This window comes from Corvus cornix, chromosome 4A, assembly GCF_000738735.6.
Source record: "Corvus cornix cornix isolate S_Up_H32 chromosome 4A, ASM73873v5, whole genome shotgun sequence".
Taxonomy (NCBI): Eukaryota; Metazoa; Chordata; class Aves; order Passeriformes; family Corvidae; genus Corvus; species Corvus cornix.
In genome coordinates this window covers 6071025-6088509 of record NC_047058.1, presented here as the reverse complement: position 1 = coordinate 6088509, position 17485 = coordinate 6071025, and the positions used below count along the sequence as shown (strand labels likewise).

At 36.9% G+C, this 17485-nt stretch overlaps 1 protein-coding gene across 3 annotated transcripts in view; it reads left to right on the top strand.

Moving 5' to 3' along the window:
- PCDH11X (protocadherin 11 X-linked) overlaps positions 1–17485 on the top strand; it is a 438889-nt gene that overhangs the window by 73583 nt on the left and 347821 nt on the right. The window contains exon 5 of one of the 3 annotated variants that reach the window (XM_010402756.2): positions 3268–7221. The exons of the other annotated variants lie outside the window; for them this stretch is intronic. Within the exon in view, the coding sequence (XP_010401058.1) occupies positions 3268–3273 (6 nt within the window). The 3' untranslated portion in view covers positions 3274–7221. Of the gene's footprint in view, positions 1–3267; positions 7222–17485 lie in introns of those variants that run through there. 3 annotated transcript variants of the gene reach the window in all.

Below are 17485 nucleotides of genomic sequence, written 5' to 3'. Positions count from 1 at the left end.
TATGGGGAAGCAATTGGAGACTCCTGAAGCAGCTGTGGACACTTTGAATCATAAACTACAGGAAGCTGAAGAGGGAAAGTATGGTCTTAATGTAACGTCCCCTAAGAGAGAGGTTAAATTTTGCTCTGTTTGTCTGTGAGAAAAGGCGAAGGGCAGAGGTACTGATATTATTCTGAAGTTACCCAGGAGGAGTTAATCAATACCAGTGCCAATAGACCTTCAGAGTAGCATGCTTTTTTGGGGGATGTCGTAGAGATAATTCTTTTAAAGGAGTTTTACCAAGTGATATAAATTGTGAAGGGGCTCATTCATAATAAGGTTTTTCAAAATAAGGATATCTGGAGTGTTCCAAAATCAAACTGACTTTCCATGTCATCAGGTTTCCATTGTTTTGGCAGTCGTGGGCCTCACAGAAATTTTCTTTGGTGCAGAAACATACAACATCTTTCAAGTTTATTTATCTGCAAGCTTTGTAAAAGCTCAGTTATTTTTGACATTCACCTCAGTGGGAGCAAACTGTGTGAAGTGCTCCAGACTGACACAAATCTTCTAATTCTCTTTGCATTTGCATGGGAATGACGAAAAGAAGGGAGAGGAGTTTTCTTTAGTCTCATTTTAATGTAACACAATTTCAAAATCTGAAATCTTTGCTCATGTTCTTTAAAACAACATTCAGACGTTTCAGATTCCTGTCTAGGTATCAGCCTGTCTAGTCAAAACACGCATAATTATAGAGCACAGTTTTATCTGTGGCAGCTTGATTCAAAGAAGGTAATGCTGCAAAGATTCATCAGAACTTGCCTTGCATCCTCCTTCTTCTTGTCCCTTTCTTTTATTGAATGCTATTTCAGATGTGCCTTTCATTTGAAAATAGTAGAATGAATACTATAGGAACAGGGGAAATCTTTTCAAATTTACAGCTGGTCACCCAGGAAGGGTCCTGTGATCTTTTGGGTTGTTATCTTTACCTTCAGAACAAGTTTTTTCTGCCTTGGTGCTACTGAGGAGCTGTGAGTGCCCCTTGAAGCAGCACCTCTCCCACTGGAGGAGCTGGAAGGTGCAATGTGCTCCTCATCTGTGATTCTCTGCTGTTTGCAGGGGTTCTCCCTCATCTGTCCAGCTGGACTCTGGTCTGTCCGTGAATCCAGCTGCACTGCCAGGACACTGTACCATGTTGGGAAGCTGCTGAGGGAGGGAACAGGCATGGAGATTGATTTTTGTCATGTTTGCTGATGCAAATCTTCATTAGGGGAGTTCAGTTGGCGGGATTCTATCATCTGTGAATTTACCCACACTTAGGAATAGAAATTTCAGATGACACAGGGGTCTCTGCTGGACTGGTTTGTTAGGAGCTGATGGAGATAGACATTACACTCCTTACAGAAATCTGAATGGGAAGTAGACCTCATTTAAAATACACAGCATTTTGGGGCCCCACTGTCTCAGTTCTGTGATTCTATCACTGCCTGCTTAGACCTGATTACAGTTATGGGATATTTGGTTTTCTGATTTAAAATGTGGTGAAATGTCATTATAGCTTCCCACTCACTATGAGAACAGTGTGCTCAGGATGTGAATTGAAGGAATATTGCACTGTTCCTGAAAATAATAGCTCTGAAACTCACCTGTTCTGTGAATCTTTAGCTGCAGGATTTTTTGTTTTGTGTAATAACAGTGAGTTTAATTTAGAATCCTGTGATCATCAGTAGGCAGGGCTGATGCTTCTGAGGTGTAAAATATACATAACACTGGTGTTTTGCGTTGACAGATACAGAGTAAATTGCACTCAAAGAACATTTTCTCCTAAATTTTAGCTAAATAGCTGTTGGTATAAGCCCTTCCAAAAAGCCATTTCTAAATTGATTACTATGACTCTAAGTATTCTCATTATTTTACCTTAATTTTCTGACTGGTAATTTTGCTTGGGGTTCTGATCTGATGCCATGTATATACATTTCACAAAAAAATGAAATTTGAAGAGACTTCTGACTGAAGTATGAGTCAAAGTGTGCAAGTCATAAGTTAGCAAGCAATTATTTAAATGTGCATCACTACTGAAGTAAAGCTGATCAAGAAAATGCTTTTCCTCTGTGCAACACTCGTAGAAAATCTTCGGTGTTTTCTTTTAATACCTTTCTCTAGAAAAGCATGGGGAAGGTATCTGGAAAGTGTCCCCTTTACCTCATAGTAGAAGGCAAAAACAGAGCATGAGGAGGAGTAAAAAAGAAATTTGTGTTTTGTGTGAGGAAATAATGAAAGGTTTTGAATATGACAAAAAAACCCCCAAACTAATCCCAAGCAAAAAATACACTTTTTTTTTTCCCCAGTAAGACCTTACTGACTGAGTTTATACTGAAGTTGGTAAATGAGGTTGCAGCATTAATAACGGAGTGATTTTTGTGCAAGCCAGAATGACACACAACTCCCTCTTCAACAGCCACTTGCCTTGGGCTAGAAGCAATATAATATTTCAAACATTAAGTGCATTTCACATCATTTTTTTTTCAGTGGGATAACTGAAAAATTTACTCCTTCCTCCTTGTGACCCAACTGTGTTATTTCAAATGTCTTGCTTAGCTATAAACTATTGCTAACGATGAAGTCTGAGTTAACTGTGGTTTAATTTTCCCACTTGATTATTTTCCTGTTTTCTTCCAGAAGGTATTGCACTCAATAATCTGCAGTTGATAGCAATTTCCTGACCAGTGAGTGGCTGGTGTCTTGGTGACTGTGGTATTGATAGTGCTTTCTTTTCTGTGAAATAATTGGTCAGAATGGCTTAATTTCTGTGAATCTTTAGGACTAACCCCGTTGATGATAAATGTAGATTAAAGATGTAAAATAATTCTTCAAATAAAAAATATTTTATGCTTTTAGGAATGATGCTCTTGTATGAAGTCCACAAAAACCCTGTAGAACCTGTTGTAGGTAGTGCAGCAGCATTCTGACAGCCCTAATCTTGCAACAGCACTTTGGGTTTGAGTGGATAAAGCAAAAAAAGGAGTAAGAAACTTAGAATAATATCCATAGAAGCTATTTCTGTGGCTCCTTCTGTTGCAGCATTTGTGCTATGTGTGTAGAGATCTTTGCCTGTGCTGGGAACACACACACACCAGCAATGGTTGGTTACTTAGAACTCAGAACATCCCAGACCACACAGTGCCTGATGTGGTAGAGATTTGGTAGCAATTTGGAAGCAAACGTGACAATTTATGGTGAAAATGCTGCAGGAAAGGGCTTTTCTCATGCTGTTTCTCTGTTTGCCAGCTCTGAACGCCATCGCAGCTGATGTTATGTACTGAAGTCGTACGTGTACTCAATGATGTTAAGCCAGCAAATATGAAAACAAGGAAATAGCACGAGAAAGCCCTTTGTCCTGTCTCTGGTTGCCGAAGACATTTATCGCCTCATCTCCAGAGGGGTTTGGAAGTGACGATGAACTGTTCAAGCTGCCCTACTGAAAGGTATCAAGGGCAAGAATTTTTTAAAAGGAAAAGACAAAGAAATTTTAGTACGTTGTGCTATAGTGTTCTATAATGTAGTTTTGCTAAGAAAAAAAGTAATGTGACCCATCCTTCTTCACAGTTGGTGATTATGGTAAATTTATTTTGCTTGTAATCATCTTCTTGTCCCAGATTTTTTCCTTATTTATTTTAGTTGAAACAATTAGGAATTTTGTTTCTATGAATATATTAAAAGGGAGCAATAAATTTTATTCATATGTTAAAAAGAGAATGTAAAGTTCTTTATACTCCCTGCATTAAAAAGAAAAACAAATGAGTTGTAGTCACTTATAGCACCATTACACATGTTAAGAATTAAGTGTTATTTATATCTATTCCATAATCTTTTTAATGATGATATTGCTGCTATGGGTCATAAATAGAATTGATCAAGTTACTGCTTTCTCATTTTCTAGGCACAATAGTAGTAGTGAAAAACTAGAACTTCATGCTTTCTTATCCACAACATTTTGTAATAAATGGTCACCTTTTAAATAACTGGAAAGCATTCACATAAATTTTAAAAATAAACTTTAATTTGCATTTTGCTTGCTGAAGTCTAGATAATGTCTGTTTAACAGGTGCCAAACATTTAACCTTTTGAAGTATTTTTATTTAAAAAAAAAAAAAAAAAAAAAGTCATAAATCCAGTGGCTTGATTTTCAGTGTCATAAAATAGGAAATAGTATACATAATTTTTTCACTGTTAGCCAGCACATGGGGTGGGTGGAAATGGCCTACTGTTGTTTTTTTGGTTTTTTTTTTTTTTTTTTGTTTTTCCCCCAAATATTTTTCTATAAAGGTTTTGTTTTGTTTGTTTGGTTGGCTTTTTTGTTTGTTGTTTGTTGCTTTTTCTTTCCCTTAAAGTTTTAATATTATCATTTGTTATTTAGCACTGCTCATTTACAAAATAAAACTTGAGAATCATAGCTTTGTTTGAAGGTTGATTGCAAGTTCTTGTATATTGCCTCACATTTTAGGTAGTAATGCTTAATATGTATCATCTATAATATTAGAACTTCATATGCAATGCGAAATCTCTTAGGAAGCAAAGGAGTATAAAGAACCCTGTTCTGCACTTGTATGAAGACGTGTAATATTAGTTTGCTAGAATAAAGTGAAATACAGACACTGCTTTTAACTGGGATGTATACAGTATATAGAACTTTCTTTTAAAGAAAGAGGTTATTAATGATTCATGAATTAGACTACAACATGGAATTCTTACACATTACTGTATGTTTGATGTAAAGATATTTATAGGCTTGTACTTAATAATCACGTTGCCTCAGTTCTTGGACTGCAGAATGTCTACATGACTGTTGCCTATAGTTTGCTCCACATTTGCTATCTGGCTCTTTCAAAAAAAAATGTGTATTTGGCTATTTGATCTGTAAAATAAATTCTATTAATAATGAAGTACGTATTGTAATTTAGCATATTGTATTGCATAATTATAGCTATGACTGTTACGGAAAAATTTTCATTTCTGGTGATGGAATAATTTTCTTGGGAAGAAGTTCATGTACCTGTGAGACAGTTTTGCTGTTCCTATTTATCACAGCCTTGCAGCATTTATGCTTCAAACTAAAATTCCCCAACACTTCCAGTGGTCAAACATGCAGTGACATTTATTGACTCAATGCCACAATTCAGCCAGTTTAAAGTTCATTCCCAATCCCAGAAGTGCTGTTCAGTGTCCCAAACATGGTCCTGCCTGTTGCTGCTGCAGTTTGTGGAGGTGCTCCCTAGGTGGGTGGTAGGATGATTCAGTGATGTTTAAGAGTGTCAACCCTTCTGCCTTGTTCAGAGTGCTTTGTCAGGCAGACAGGATGATTTCACAGACTTTGAGTTTCTGTTTTTACTTTGAGTCTTTGGATGTCTTTCCTTATGAGAATTAGGTTGGATTTCCTTTTTGGGAAAACCCCTATACATAAATTTAATGTTTGATTCAGAGAAGCACCAAATAACTTCAATGCTTACCTTGAAACTTTTTTTTTTTTTTAAACTCAAGGGATACTGAGTGGAGATAATACAATTTAGTCATCTCAAGTGAACATGTAGTTGCTCTCAGTTTTTTTTCTCTGGTGGTGACAAGGCATAGATAGACTAAAGCGGGTTATTTTGATTTTAGGACTGCATACCCTCTAGAAGTGCCTACTTTGTTACATTGAGTATGAAGAGAACCTTTGATAAGTACTTTTCTTGTACCAGATGTGCCAGTTATGTGTTTTCAGAGAAAAATAGACTTCATTTTGAGTTCCTTTGCTTTTAACTTAGCTGAAACTCAACTTTTTCCTAGTATTACACTGGTCCTATCATTCTAGTCTACCAATAAGTAATTATAAAAGAATCAAGGATGGTTTTAAAATTTGTTAAAGTTACACCAATGAAATAAAAGGTATATCACATGGTTTGTTGGTCCAAATCAGTAATCTCTCTCCTCTGGTTCTCTCATGAGTCAGCCCAGCCAAATATGATAATCTTCCAAATGCCCTAAGGGAAAGCCAGCAACCTCTTAAGTGGCTCAGTTTCATGCATTTTTTCTGTTTCAATTTTTGTTCTCTTACATCTAAGTATCACTTTTTAAAAAGTGGTATTTTCATAGACTGGTTTAAAACTTGTTCTGAGCTGATTTCCTCTTGATGGTTGAATGGGTTCATGAAAATCTCATGAAAGCCTAATGTTTGTTGACCGAATATGTGTGTGTGCTGGATATCAGTTTCTACACTTTCCTGTCATGAATGCCAGTCAAAAATTTCTATTTTTTTTAAAATAGTATTAATACCCTGAGTCAAAGCTTGGTACATGTGTTTCAGAACCAACTCTGTTTCTCAAATATTTTCACCCACAGAAATATTTTTTTTCTGACTTCTTAGAAGTCAGAGTACCTTATGAGCAAAAATCACTGAGTTGACCAAACGTTACTTTTGAAATTGACAACTCATTATATTTTCTTTGGAATATCAACATATTAATCACAGTTCAGACTGCAATTATTACAGTTACCTCAGTATAAACTCCTCAAGACATTCCCCCTTTTCCCTGGAGCTCATTGCCTCATCCCCTGAGCAGCAGGCTGTGTCTGTAGGGAAAGCTCTCGAGCCTGCTTTGGGTCAGTTCCAGTGTGGCTGAGCAAAAAGAAAACTTCTCTATGTATTGCCAGTTTTAGATTTAACTGATCCAGTTTTAGATTTAAGTGATCCCATGGCTGCTTCCAGCCCTCCAGCACAGCAGCCAGGGCTGGCTCTCAGACGAGCTGGCTGCATCCAGTGCTGTGTTGCCAACACGTGGAATTGTTATGGATTTCTGTGTCTACCAAAGCTCCCTCCCACCCGACCTCAAACACCCCTGAGAGCGAGTGAGGCACTTCAGGAACTTTGGGGGATTTCAATCCTTCTGAGTTTAATTGAGTGGGGGACTTCTGAAGGGCAGTAGGGGGCTGTCAGGAACAAAGCTGGTTTGTGATGTAAATAGAATTATATTTTTAACATAAACTGTAATGCTGCAGGGTTTTTTTTGTTACACTTTGCCAGTGATTTCACATTTTGCCATAAAACATATATTTATGGTGTATCCTGGTCTTACGTATTATTTGTAAAATCTTTTTAACAAATAATTTGAATATATATATTTTTGCTTTCATATTGAATTACTGAGCATTGTTCCTTTTATGTCTTATTTATCTATTTCTAAAATAAATTTTGTTTGACAATTATCTCTGTATACCTTCTGGAGAAGCACTGTTTTTAAATACACCTCTGGTCTGTTTGCTTAATGCATGCACACCATCAAGCATCTATGGAGACTGGTATTTTTCACAGTTTAGGACTTAAATAACGTAGCCACACGTAAGCTTTGCAAGAAGAAATGTGCCTCTTTGAAAACCTCATACTCTTCAGCAGAACATTTCTTTTGTCTACAATTTTTTCAAAGAAATCTAAGCAGGAATTCCGAGAGTTACACGGTTCCTAGTGATGTTTCCAGGCACTGTGAGTGTTTATATCTGTCTCTGTATGTATTTTGTTTGCATGTGTAGGTGAGGGGCACGAGGGTGCACACGCCACTGCTGACACCTTCAGTTAGCAGAGGTTGTAGGCAGTAACTGCTGCACAGGCTGGAACTGCAGATATCTGCCTATCCCAGCATCTCTTGCTGTGAAAGATAGCCAGGCTCTAAGGATTTCAATCTGCCACATTATTTGATTTTTGGAAGATTTGTCTTCCCTTCTGAGAGTGTACTGGATTCTCAATATGTGAGAAAATGACTCTTGGTGGCTTGGAGGTTAGGATACAAATATGAAAAGTACAGTTTTGAGTTTTAGTGCTATGATTCTTTCGCTAGGTTATTTTACTCATTCTGATACTGTCTCTCAGTATTCTGAAATGCAATTTTTTTCTACTAAATAGACTCATATTCTTAAATTTTGCCACTGAAAATATAGTGAAAATGACATTTTTGTGTTTTCTCCAATTTGTGAGCTTCTGCTTATTTCATAAATAGACACATGTAAATCAAATTCAGTTACTTGTATGCATAGAGATGGATATTAAGTGTGATACCAGGAATTTTTCAGGGTCACTATTGACTTTTTTCAATCTTTTAAATAGGTTTTATTCATTTACGTTTTCATTTCCAAGGAAGGTGTTCATTCAAGCTGAAATCACTTTTTTCCAATAAAAGCTGAACAATGGTATCAGAGGTATGAGGTTTGATTTCTCATTGCTGAACTCCAGCTAAGAATTATGAGCTGAATTTTGGTCTGTTGTTCTCAGCATTGTTTCCATCCTTTCCTAAGAGAAGGGTTCCGTGGCTGTTGGATGGATGAAGTGCCCTCTGCTCCTGTTCTATGTTTCCTTCTGGGCTGTGATCTGAAAGCCTCCAATCATAGGTTTTCCCACACAAAAATACTTTTCCTAGGTCTGGATCTAAACCATCCATGTGCTGATGTTTTTTTCTCTCCCTCTCTTCTATGAAAAAGAAACCAACAGGGGACAAATTCTGGTCTTTTCCAGACACTTGGGCACGTGTGTTTCAGACAAGCAAATGAACTTCAAACAGGTGACTGGGATTTGGAAAGTCCTTTCCTTTGAAAGGGGTATTGGGGTATTTGAGTAATTGGAAATTACTCAGAATTCTGTGATTGACAACCAGACTTGGCAGTGTCTGCATGGACGAGGTCATGGCCACGTGCAGGGGTTAGGCAGAGCTGGGATGGAAAGGGATGAGGGAAAAGGAAGATCTTGTCAGTCTGTAATTATTCTTGTGGTGAGAAACTGAATCAAAGTCTTAGTGCCACATCAGAGATCTTTGCAGATGCAGTTTTGAGTCGCATTGGGACAATTTTCTTAATTGTTTTAGTGTTGATTTATTTGGGATAAAAGCAGCAGAATTCTGCTGCTAACTTAGAGTGTATGTGAACACATGGATGTGTGTTCATATCTGGGTTGAAAAGTGACTCAGATCAGGTTTATTGGGATTGAAAGGTAAGGTGTCTTTGTTGTATTGTTGACTGATTTTTGTAGATTGCTAGAAATTGTGTTTCCCTCCTTTTGAAAACAAATGTGTTTGGAGCTGTAAGTGAAGAAGAAAAGTAACTCAGACTTGGAAAAATATATGGTACAGTTTTCTTTGCTATTTAACTGGAAGAAACTGCTTCAATTCCTAAAGATGGCACAAAAACATTGATTTTTTTTTTTTAATTTTTTAACTTGAGCTGAGGTAAAATTACAGTTTTTGTATAACGATAAACTGCCTTCTACCTTTTTTGCATTTTAATTCTTGAAATACATTAAAATAAATTTAAATCAAGTGCTTTTGCTTGCCAGTACCCAGTTATTGTAACTACCTAACCACATAGGTACAGATATTTTGAACTCTACTCTATGAAAGCCTAAGTATTTCCTACCTTCTGTCTTCTGTTCTCCAAAGTCTGTGTTTCTGGAGGTGTTTGACATGAAACCGTCTGTAGCCAACACACCAAGGAATCAAACTGAAGGTGGAAAAGGGCTTTTCTGTTTAAATAAGTCTATTTGTAAACAAAACGTCAAGAGGGGAGGAAAACATTGGATTATGTTCTCAAGCTTAGCAGAAGGGAAACAACAACTTCTCCAGCCTGCTGAGATTTTGATTGCTATTGATTTCAAAGTTAGAAGCCCAAACAACTGCAATTTATACGAGAAGTGTTTCTCCCAACTCGTGTTAAACCCAGAACTCAGTGAGAGCTGCAGCTAAGAGCTGCTGCCACTTGTGAAGGTGTATGAGATATTGTTATTAGCAGCAGTGATCAGCATTGTTGTATTCACTGCTCACAGTCCGTGCTGAGTCGCCTTGATCTGTTATATTTGCTAGACCTGAGTGGGAACAATGGATTTACCAAAAATCCTGCAAGAAAATCTTGGTTTTTCCTCCTTCGAATAGCAGTCATACTCTATCCAAATACAGATATCTAATACTTTTCAGAAGTGTCTTATTAGACACACTGTATGCTTACCTTTTTAATTCTTATTTTATATATTGTAGAAGCTTATACATGGGTATAGATATAGATACAAACAAAAAGATATGGTAATTTTCTAAAACTTTTCTTGTTTTCTTTATAAGAGACTGTTCAAAGACATTTCCTGCTGTTTAGAAGCATGAGGCTGAATGGATTTTTCAATGGCCTGAAGCAGATTTTTAATCTAGCAAAGTGACATTGTGACTAATTTAAAAAACATGGGTAAACAGATTGGTGTTTGCTTACATGCAGCAATCATCAAACCTACTGATTTTGCAAACAAGAGTCTGGAGGATTTGATAAATGCATTTTAAGAAACTTGTATGGCCAAAGTTGTAAATCAGTCCCTGCTAAAGGATCTTTCCTGATTCCTTCCCTTGCATCACCAAGTTTATTGTAAGACCACTTCTGTGCATTATGACTTTGGCCAACTTTTAACCCAAGTTACTTCGTAGCCTGTCCATCAAAAGTTGTCTTTATTCTTCCATGTTGGAAAATAATACACATAGGTCTAACACTCTGAGATTCTTGTTTTCTTGTCTTTAATGGATGGCTTAGGATTTTCCTATTGTGATGTTTTCCTATTTTTACATTATTATATTGAAACTGTGGGTGGGTGGGGGATTTCTGCATAAGGATCCAGACATTTGTAAGATCCTGCACTTGGTGATGTGTCAATTTGACATTTGACAACAGCACTGTGATAATAACCAAAGTAATTATTACCAGATGTATGAACCTCCTGGGACAATGTATAATAACCATTGAGGATGTGTCAGTGGGTCACACAGTATATTTCTATTTCTTACATCAGAATTCTTAAAGATTGCAGATCATGGAATCATAAAATGGTTCAGGTTCTGAGCAATCTGTGAAAGTCACCTACGCCAGTCATGGCACTCAAACCCAGGCTCTTTCAGATCAGTTTTCCCTGGCCCTTGTTCAGTTGACTTCTAATATTTTAGGATCCTCAAGAGTATGTCGGTATTTCAGTGGAAATCAGAATCCTAATTGTTTTTATGAATCCACTGCCCACATGTATAAATACCCAATGAATTCGAATTACTTTTAGCTGTAAATTTTTAAAATATATCTATTGGTATGGATTTTTGGGGTGAACCCCCAAGTACACTGTTTGCTGCTCACTTGTATGGCTTTTATCAACTTTCGTTTTCATCTTTATTTTATAAATATGTTGTGAGTATTTATTCAAATTTCATCTAGTGGTAGTGAAAGCGCTGAGAAGTTGGCACAGTCTTGATAGTTTTGCTCACAATGGGGGTATCAAACCTCTTCAGAAACTTATCTCAAAGGTTGGATATCAAAAGCAGACAGAAATGACAGAATAATTCTGTCAGGAACAGTTAAACCGGGAAAATGTAATTGGAGGCAAAAAAGCCTTTTGATGCTTCCTGTATACAAGATATACAGTGGTGCAATTATCTGCTTTCAGCTCCCAAGCATGATTTATTAGTTACAGTAGTTTGGGTTTGAAACACTGAACATGGCTGAGACAGCATGTGCTCACTTGTGTGAGGGCTCCAACATCTGTCCTCACAATCCTCTTACAGGCTGTCTTTGAGGATTTAGGAAATGGCAACATGAGTTCTGAAATGGATATGAAAGAACAGGAGTTAGGAGAGGGGGGTTGGAAGAGGATATTCCATTATTTCATTGCCCCTTTTTAACACATTAACTCATTGAACTGTTTGTTTTTATTATTCCAGATGGGAGCAAGATGCATATAAATGAATAAAATGAAATAGAACAAATCAAATGCTTGGCTGCTGTTCAAGAGCTGCTGAGGCTGAGCTTTATTAAATTCACATGAGGATATGATAACTGTGGAATTTCACACAATAAACTGCACTAATCTTACTCGTGAAGAACATAATTTTTCTTGAGATAGATGAGAGAATCTGAAATTTTGTCATGAAAAAAAGTCCCTTTGGAGCTTTATTTTCTGAGGGCATTCACCACTTGAGTGAAATCTGTACATGTCCCACACCCACAAACAGAATCTTCATGCACAATCCATTTTTACACATCAAAAGTTTCAAGGGTTTGTTCTTTCTCCGTGGCAAAGTGGAGAATACTTCAAAGTAAGTTACTGTGTTCTGTGTTAAAGCTCTTCCCTGTGTCATCCAAAGTCCCTTCAGGAATAAGCATAGTTATATTTTAAAAGGGGGGCAAGAGCATTACATTTTAAAATTATATTAGATATGTTTAATTTATATTTAAATAGGAAAACATTAAAGGAGAGCAAACCAAATATTTTTTATGATTATTTTCAGGGTATAATTCACATTGATGCCTTTTCTTTTTTGTGCCTGTAGACCATTTTTATGCTTCTGCAGTTGAATGACTGTTTATAACTCAATGCTTTTAAGACATTACCTGTTACTTAATGTAATTAATGTTATTTTTAATAAGCTGTTTTTCCTTATTTCTTTTTACTGAAACTCCAAAATTACTGTTCAAAATATCAGATTTTTTTTTCCCCTCAAAACTCCAAAAGTATAATTCCTCACAATACTCACATAATACATTTTGTTACATTTTCCATTTAAATGTAGTATAAAACTGCATTCATAAACTATTTCCTTGTATCTAAAATGAAGGAAAAAGAAAATGCTAAAACTCAGGGTTAAATGACTGAGCTCTCAAATTTATTGAGAACCTTTTCTTTAACAGAAAAACAAAAGAAAAATCGAAATTGTATGGGAAATTTTTATAGGAACTGATTAATCATTACCTTCCAAAACTCATATATAATTAGAGTGGACATCACATGGAAATAAAAACAGTAGAAGGAACCTGCTGTTTTAGTGTTTTGATGGCATCTCATGTATTTAGTTGGGTAATGTCACACACGTCAATTTGCTTTTGTGGGGCTGAATAACTCGTTCAGTGCTGTCTCCTTTGAAAATGAGTGAGAGACACAACCTGTCTGCCTGAGAAACTGAAGGAATTCATCAAAGCCACAAAGGTAGGACTCACCTGCAGACTACCTGCACTTATTCCTGGAAACAGCAGTCCAATGGTCCACAAAAAAGATAATGGCCAGACAAAGCCTGACATGTGTCATAACACATAGAGAACCTTTTCTTCTTGTGAAACCAGCCCCAATAAAAGCTCAGATTTAATCAGAACTGGTTTGCCTCTCCCTATGTCAATCAAACCTTTTATATTGATAATCTGAGGAGAATAGGGTTGAGAACACAAAGTCTACTTTTGTATTATTAAGATGAAAAGATTCTGCTGGGGTTTGATAACACTGGAGATGCAGAGGCTGTTACAGAAACATAATGAATATCAAATGTATCTGCAAAAAGGACTTTTTATCAAGATAAAATCCTGATGAAAAATGCCACTTTTTATTTTCCACCAGACAGGTTTAAAGACTGCAAGTCAAGAATGTAGATCTTTATTTAATGGAGGTATTTAGTTTAGAACACTCTGTGCAGAAATATGAGCCTTGAATTCAGATGTTTCTCATCTGAGCTAAAAAAAAAAAAAAAAAATTAATATTAGACTTAGTTCTTTCATATTCAAAGACAGAATATTAATAAATTAGAATTTACCAGTGGATGTCACAACCTTGTGGGTAAATCTGTATAACATGTTATTCCAAGTGAATTCTGTAGCATTTGAACTCATTTCAGTGTAACTAATTTTGTTTCTTTGTTTGTTTTTAAATTATTTCCAGAAGAGCAAGTATCTGACTAGTCACTTCTAATTTATACATCTCAGAAGTACTGGGTTCCATAAGAGATGAGATCAGATTTGGTACAATGAAGCAAAAGTTGGCATATGCTAATTTTATATGGTGGGTCAATGACTGAGTTTTTTGGGTTTGGTTTTTTTTAAGGTAGGATAGGGTTATTAGTCTGCTGTTAATTTTTTGATTGCTTTCTGTTTAGGGTGTTATTCAGGAAGGAGAATGAGGAGCTGGAACAGGATGTTCCATTTCTGATCAAACAAATGTTATGTGATGGGAATTCTCAAGGGAATGTATCATAATCTCCTACAGGAATTGTGGCAGATTGGCTTACACTGCTTGTGTTCCACAACTTGTGTGGTTGTAAGCTTTGTGTGGATCTTCTTTTTGGTAATTGTTCTTCCTTTAGCCATACTGTGGCCTGAGATTGGAAGAAAAAAACAGAAGGTGAGAAAGGCTTAATAGCAATTTTGTTTTTGAAAGGGAGAGGCTGGTTGATCCAGCTTCAATCTTTACAGCTGGATCAACCAATAATTATTGAATTACAGAGACAAATGGCAACTGCAGAACCTTATGAGTTCTGCTGTAACCAGGAGAGTGAGAAGGAAAGGAGAATCCATACCACATATGGTAATAACATTTTGAGAGGATATCCAAAACCAGATAGGTGGGAATGGAAAACCCCGTCTTTGCTATGTAAAAGACAAAGAAAATAAAAGAAGACTGAATTTCGTCTCTCTGCTGTTTGGTGTGTGGTTGAGGCTGATTGGGGTTTTCTTACTGAGAGACAGAACTGCACTGGCTGTACCCCAGGGGTTTATGGAGCCATATCCAGGTGTTGGTGTGATCTCCCCAAAACAATGATCAGACCAAATCCCTCTCCCATACCAGCATTTTGGGCCTATTATAGTAGGAGAAGTGCTGAGGTGATGTTTTATTTGTTACTGTCTTTGGGTTATTTTTATTGTCTTTTGCAAATTTAGAACAGAATGGCTGGCAGAGGGGATCAGGGAAGGTGCTGTATCAGGCAGATCAGGTGTATCAGGCTGGACTGTCAGAGTGCTGAAGCTTGGGGAGAGAGAATAAGCAGAGCACCTGCAGCCCTACCATTCACTTGGGATTATGTAATACTGGGTATGGAAGGCAGACATTTTTGTAGTGATTTCTTCCAAGTGATCATAGTTTCAGTTTTGAATGACTGTAAAGGTAGCAGAATTTTTTTTTTTTTTTTTTTTTAATGAAAGACTTAGCTTGGAATTCATTTCTTCTGTAGGAGGTGAAGGAAGAGAGCCCCACGGAGAGAATCACTGCTGTAGCTGTCTCAAGCTCACACAAGCTACAATGAGTCACTCTTAACTCTCTTTCCTCTAGGTACTGTAGGAGGTAGCTGTGTGAACACTTGGCTTTTAGATAGCTAAGGCTGAGTAAGATGATTTCTGAAATCTAATACAAAAATAATTTTAAAAACTAGGGCTCACAAAGCTGAGAACGTTTTGAAGCCATGACCTTTAGTCCTATAGGCAGATTGCTCTCAGTTAGAAAGAGTTGAAGCAATTAAAAGACAGATAACACAGAGAGGAGTTTTTAAACTAAGTAGAAGTATTGTACTCAGATATTTTCACCTCCAGTGACTCTAAGGTTAGGATGCTTATTTCACTGTGTGTTGTTCAAAGTTGTTTGAAATATTAGCAAATTTTATTGTGAAGGGAGAGATTAAATTCTCTGATATATTTCCCTTATTTCTCTAGAATAAACCATTTCTATGCTGTGTTATAATGATTGTATTTCTTACCATTAAAGTGATTTCTCCTCATTACATCCTTTTTGTATATGTATTTTCACCAGTTTGATTCACCTGCTTTACTCTTTGCCATAATCTGGCAGAGACCCAAGTGCATTCATTCTGCTTGTTTATTTGGCATATCAGTTATAACCAGTATAAACACCAAGAGAAAAGGACCAGGGGTTTTGGAGAACATGCATTTAGGGAGGAGGCACATGCCTCAGACAAACTGCCGTGGATCCTGGTTCATTCCAGCAGACTGAAAACCATGATTCAGGAGCAAGTGAGAAATGTTGTCTTCAGGCAGTGGGTGGTGTAAGCACTTTGGTTTTTTTGCAAAGTTCACTGGTGTCAACATGCATGATTTTGTTTCCTTTGATAGCATCTAACCTTTGGAGGAAATGCCAACCCCTTTGTGCTGTGCTGGCACCCATGGCAGGGACTGTGGGTCTGTCAGTGGGACCTGGGTCAGTCCCTGTGGCAACACATCCTCACCAGATAAAGTTCATGTCATGGGAGAGGGGGCAGAGTCAGTGTCATCCTGAGCTGTGTCCCTGCTCTGCTGATCCATCACTTGCAGCAAAACATTTTGGGAGAAGAGTCCAACAGAGAATCTTTCAGAAAAGTCTTGACATTTTGCCATGTAAGTACTACTACAAAGCCTAAGCTGAGTTAATGGTTTTAAAGTTTTCCTGATCCTCTTGGATTATGCCACCTGTACTGCTTTTTGGAAAAACTAGACTAAGAATGATAATTTGTCAGTATAATAATTCTGAGATGGGTTATAAATGGAAAATATTCCATTTGGTTGCCTGTTTCCTCTTCCCTGAAACTTTTGGAAGACTGAGCAGCACAGCTGCATCTTTATGCACAAGTGTAGGAGCAGAAGTTGGAAGTAGGGTGATGGGAAGGTGGGAAGTGGGCACTTTGAGGGGGAGGATTTTATCCAAATTAAATCTAGAAACTCCTAAAATGTCACAGAAATATTTGAAGCAGAAGAAACTTGGTTTTTTGCATAACTTTTACTGAAGTCCAGAAATTTTGTTGTGTATTGGGCAGTTTTTAAGGAGCACTGTGAGGGGTGAAAAGAGCCTTATAATGTAGAAAACTGAAATTAAACTCCACTGTAATACAATTCTGCCTTTTATTTTTTTTTTTTCTTTCTTTCCCAATAGTCTATTGGTCTTTACTGCTTTTGTTGACAGACATCCCAAATCTCATCAACTGCTATCCCGTGTGATATTAATTAACACATTTATTGTGATGTCCAGAAGGATGTCAAAGTCTAATTAGACACTTGAACTATATTTCCAGTGTGAGTACAGCTCCTGTCTTGTCAGGGTTTGTGTTTTAGGGTGGTGAGGCAAAGCTGCTCTTACCCTGTGATAACAATTTCAGACTGGGGAGGTTTCAAACCTGAACCTTCCTGAGTACTCCCGATACTCATGTGCAAGACTGAAGGAGTAGAGAAAACCCAACCTCAACACAAACTGTATCTTAATCTAGTTTCTATTAAGAAAACCTGACAAAAAATTACTTTTGATGGCTGCATGTTGGTAAACCATAAAAGAAGAATTTCTATTATTGCTATTTCTTACTTGGCTGATTTCTTCAAGGCTACATCTTGAAGCTATTTTAATGGAAAACCAAAGTTACAGTTATTATCTGATGCTTCATCTAATTTTCTTTCTTCTGGTTTGGAGCAATAACTTGCATTTACTGTCGGAAAAAAAGATCAAGATAAATGTATAATGAAGAGGTAGAATGATTTCCTATAAAGACCTCTTTGCAATACTGTACATCGTATTGCATTTTATTTATTCACAGCTTTGCACTCGAAGAAAACTACAAGGAGATGAAACTTCCAGAGGAAAAGCCCTATGAAATGAGAACAAACAATATCAGAGCATAAGGTGTCTTGCTAACCTTTAAAAATGCGATTCAGTCCCACACAATTTTCCTCAATCAGGAGCAAATCT